The sequence below is a fragment of the Danio rerio genome, chromosome 9 (assembly GCF_052040795.2).
Source record: "Danio rerio strain M-AB ecotype USA chromosome 9, GRCz13ab, whole genome shotgun sequence".
Classification (NCBI taxonomy): Eukaryota; Metazoa; Chordata; class Actinopteri; order Cypriniformes; family Danionidae; genus Danio; species Danio rerio.
In genome coordinates this window covers 44,131,804-44,136,943 of record NC_141029.1, presented here as the reverse complement: position 1 = coordinate 44,136,943, position 5,140 = coordinate 44,131,804, and the positions used below count along the sequence as shown (strand labels likewise).

Sequence of the window (5,140 nt, the reverse complement as noted above, 5' to 3'; positions counted from 1 at the left end):
GCAAAGGGTGAAAAAATGATGACATAATTATTAGTTTTTGCTGAACTATCCCTTTAAATTCTGCTCTACCAAGAATACCAATAACCACATCACACAGATGAAACACTTAAAGCTCTCAACATAATCGTGGATGCTGATGCAACATATAGCCAAAGTCTTTGACTCAGATTAAATGTTACTTTCAGTACATCTAATTGATAAATGACAAGGAACTGTGTGTATGTCCCACGATTAATAATCGAGGGGAATACAACAATGCTTTCAAAATGTTTAGATACAAACCACAAAGCAACACAAATAGTACCTCCACAACTTGAGCATAATTGATGCTACGACTGTAAATTAGACTGTAGCGTCTCCACATAAATAAATATTACTTTCAAAAGCTTTCAATACTTAATTTTAATCTTTACCTGTGGCATGCTGAACACAAATAGGTTCTCAGTCTAGGATTAGGCTCGTTCTTCCTTGTGCTTAATCACCATCTCCACCTAGTGGCTGAACGATGTTTCTGCGCTTCCAGTTGAAACCGTGCAAATGTCACATCATGATTATGGAACAGAAATGTGGCTGCGAGATTCGTAGAATAAAAGTATGCCGATTTTAAAGTACTATTGATATAGTCCATAGTCTAGTGCTTAGCATAAATCAGTACACTTCCTTTAGAAAATTAATATTTTATACGATTTCTGTGTAAATATAGCCAATAGTTTTTGGTGCATTTCAACAAAAAAAGTTATATATTATATATAAAGTTCTATCTATTAAAATAAGAGTTTGGTCACCGAACATTTTAAGGAATAGATAGATAAAGCAATTTAATTAAAATGAGTTATTGCAACAACAAAAACTATATGCCTATATAAAATACAAGATTTTCACACACACAAAAAAATTGTTTCTCTTAATATTTCCTGTTTATTACAATTTTATTTAATATTTCCCCCAACCTATTAATTCGGATGTAATCATTTTTGGACTGTGATCTTAAGTTTTATGTTAGATTTTTCCAGTTGTGGCTTTGGTACAGACTAACCTTATAATACCTATATATATATATATATATATATATATATATATATATATATATATATATATATATATATATAGTTATACAGCACAATGGTTGACAGCATAAATTCAAATCCTTTTGAGCAGAAAATCTATGGAGGTTTTCAGATGTTAGTTGTCAACCTATATAGCAAATTTCCCTATTGTAAATACTAGAAGATACTTTGGCAATCAATAGGTCTAAATATGCTAATATATATATATATATATATATATATATATATATATATATATAACATGTATACTAGTCTACAGAGAGCTGTCTTAACCCATCTTCCTTACCTGAATATTTGTGAACATTTGTGTTTGATAGTGTACAGTATATAAATGTGTGAACATCAACAACAAAGATTTTAAAAACTTAAAACTCAAGTTATTTTTATTTTTTTATTTTTTTAACAAAATTTATTTCATTACAATTATAACTCTTTATCAAATTCATATGGTCAGATGGATGGAAATTTACTTATTGAGCAATTTAATAAGACCATAAAGAAACAAACAATGAAAAACAGTTCTCAATAATAAAAAAAACATACTGTAAATAAAGATAGAGTTTTTGATTACTTAAAAAATGTGTTATTGCTATGTTCCCTTAATAGACTGTACATAACACCACTGTTTCCATATTTTATGCTAAACTGAGTTACACAATTCTTTGGTCCAACTATATTTAATTTTCTGTTACTTTAAACTTTACTGTAAACTTTATGCTCTCTTTTCTGGACTATTTCTTCTGCAGCATAATAAATTTACATTATATATACCATACCACACACAAGAAAAAGATCATGCTGTATTACCATTAGTAAAAACAGTGGCTACCTCTTCCCATTAAAAATTAGCAAATCAATTGCACAAGGAACATGATAAATTTTTAATCTCTTGGTCCTTGCCAAAGGGACCCTCTACCGAGATCCTACGGGAAAGGTTTGAAATGAATCAAACAGAGGATTGGTTATGTTAGATGTAATCTGATGAGCTTTCTTTAACACCTGTGTTTCATACAAATTGGATAGCCCTGATACTTTTACACCAATACTTTTTTTGCAACTGCTATTTAAAACCTTACACAGTGAGTTCTTCTGTTTTACTTTAAAAAACCAAACCAACAAATCAGGTTCAAATCGATTCTACGCAAATCATATAAAACGAAGCCATCAGAGCAAGGTTAAAAATTTGCTCTTGACATTAGAGTAGACCTATGAACTTTTTTTTCATTTGCTGCAAATTAGGTGATCTAATATTTAAAAGCGGAATTTTCATTACGTCTCCTAAACATATATAACTCGCAGTGGTTATATATAAATATGCATTAGTGGATTTTATTTTTAGTAGGTTATTTATTTAGTGTCTCTTACCTACTGTATATGACATGGGCCTATTGGTTAGAACATTTCTGCAGTGGTTTTAATGTGTCAAATTTTAAAAGTAGACTTTTCCAAAAAATAAAGAAACAATATCCAACTTAATATTAATAATAATAATAATAATAATAATAACAACAATGATTAATTATGATGATTTTAGTTATGAATTATTTCTATATGAGATTAAAATATATGTGTTACTAAGTGATTTTATGTTTAAGAATAGAATATGGATTTTTCTCAATAATATTTGTAAAAGGAAACACATGCCCTATTGTACATATATAGAAATTTAAGACATTTTAAGACTTTGTAAGACCCTGCGGACACCCTGAATAATACCTCTTTTACTATTTTTTTTTTCACAAACTTTCATTACAAGTGAGGTCATGGTTTGCTACTGGAATGATAAAAGACTGTTTCCAATGGTGAGGTACATTGTGGACCTGCAAAGACCAATTTAAAATATATAAATAAAATTGTACCCAATTCTTCAGCAAACAGCTACAGTACTCTACCAGTTATTCCATCTGCGTAACTTTTTCAATTTTGCAATGCTTGAAAAAAAGATGAATTACATTTCCGTGTAGTTAACGAGCGGGCACCCCTTGCATGATTTCCATCATTAGATCTTTTTCATGCTTGAGCAAAGCCTTGACCAGCTTCTTAGCGATGCTTTCGCAATTCACACAATCAAGCAGCTTCCTCATCTTATCTTGATTGGTTGTCTTCGCTCTCACATTTGCAGTGGATTCTTTGTGCAGGTTAAGATCATCAAGAATTGGATCAATCATCTGCACATTTTGAACCAATGCACTGATGTTTGCTTTTAGAAATTTCTGACAATCTGGAAAAAAATATGTATATATAATTAATATAATACAAAAGATATATATATTTTGATTTATCTATACAATTATAAATTAAAAATGTTATATATGTGTATATTTTTAAATATGTCATAAATAATTAACCTTGTATTGATCTGTCACCAGTTTCTCCTCCTCCCCAGTCTCTTTCATCTTTCTGGTCTGAAAATTTAGAAGAAAAACACGTTTATTTTGACACTATTAGTAGTAGTAGCAGCAGTAGTAGTAATAGTTTCATGCGATTTTATTCAATATAAAAAAATGTTTCATAGCTTCAGTCAATTTATGTATAGCACTTCTAACTTACTTGTAATTACACTTACAGTCTGATCCGCCACGTGTAGTCGTTGTTGTATTAATTACAACGGGCCCTGTACTTGAACCTGCTATGGTAGGTGCATATACATGACTGCCCTTGGATGCAGAGATGTTGCCTGTTTACATAAAATATTTGTCAAATTGTGTTCATTTCTAATCCCATAATGTCCTCAATAAATATAAATAAATCCCACAAACATGTTATTTGGGTGCCTGATGCCTTGAGACTTGGACTTCCATTCATGTCTGCAGTCACTGGAAAAGACAAGAACATATACAGTATTTAATTTAGCTTAATGCATTATTCAGCAGTTAACATAAAATATTTGAAGTTGGATTTCAGCTGTAGCCATTGACAAATGTATAACCTAAATCTTATTTTTTATTAAGCCAAAATAATTGTATTTTTATGGCTTATAGGTTTAAGGCCTATAGTTTCCAAAGATTACTATACATTTTAACAGTAAGGCTTGTAGACACCATTTAATTCATGTTTGATGTAAACGTAGCTTATTCCACGTGTTGAACTTGAACTTGAATCTGCTTTTCCATGGTGACAATTGTGAACATGTAGCCTACATCAATTGGGCGTATTCATCCATTCAAAAACTGCCTAACATCTAAGGTTTCCCATGTGATCTTTAAGAAAACATTTTTTCATTTTCTGTGCATACACACCAGCTAAAATAAGCCACATGCATTTTATGAACTGTAATTAACGAAGTAGCCCACACTATTATAGTGTGCACGCATTTGCAACTTACCCGAAGTGTCCACTGTTATGATCCACTCTCTCAGCTTAGGAAAACTTTCATTTACATCATCTTCTTTTAGTAACTCCAGAAATGACCGACACGTACTTTCACCCTTTCCAATGAGTAAATCCAAAAGGTGGATAACTATTATCCTAGAAGAACTCAGGGACATCAGATCGTTGTACTCCTCAGTTTTTATTATCCCTTTTGACTGAACATGCTGCAATAAATGAGTCGCATCCAAACTAAGCCATTTGATGAGATTAGGTTTGTTGGTCACGATGTTCTCCATTTTCTACAACAGCTTGCACGCAAAAGAAAAAGCTTCCGGTTTCGCTTTCGCTTCGTGCATTTAGTACGAATGCATTTAGTAGTAGTCTACCGCTGGGAGGCGATTATGTCAAATAAAGGAAGTGGTCAGACCATGAATATCCTTTCTTTTCTCACCGACAGTTGGGTAACTTTTAAAACCAGAACCCCGTTTATAAAGCGTGCACTTTTTCTTACAGAGAGAGATTATAAATCTGGGTTTTGACTTGTCTTGTTTATATGGTAAATAAATAATCAGGGTGTATTTATAACGGTGAGATTATGAATGTAAGTGTGTGTATGATGCTTGTGCAGCCGTTTGTATTTTTCATCTTATTTAAAAGTGTTCCACCTATAAAATGCACCGCTAAAGCAATTAGATACCTGTTGTCTAAAAATGACAAGTTGACATTTACCTAAAGACATGAATAAGCATTTGTAACAAAGT

At 31.5% G+C, this 5,140-nt stretch overlaps 1 protein-coding gene across 2 annotated transcripts; it reads right to left on the bottom strand.

The window, feature by feature from the left end:
- Positions 1–1,422: 1,422 nt before the first annotated feature.
- Positions 1,423–4,726, bottom strand: si:dkey-10c21.1. 2 transcript variants are annotated; one of them, XM_087268322.1, is made up of 5 exons: positions 4,393–4,726; positions 3,827–3,883; positions 3,618–3,744; positions 3,416–3,472; positions 1,423–3,288 (listed from the first exon to the last, which is right to left on the bottom strand). In XM_087268322.1, exons 1-4 carry the CDS (start codon positions 4,673–4,675, stop codon positions 3,460–3,462), a joined length of 480 nt encoding a protein of 159 aa, XP_087124448.1. In that variant the 5' UTR covers positions 4,676–4,726; the 3' UTR covers positions 1,423–3,288; positions 3,416–3,459. The 2 variants fall into 2 exon arrangements, with proteins under 2 accessions (XP_087124448.1, XP_087124447.1); XM_087268321.1 differs by having other exon boundaries at positions 3,634–3,744.
- Positions 4,727–5,140: the final 414 nt, after the last annotated feature.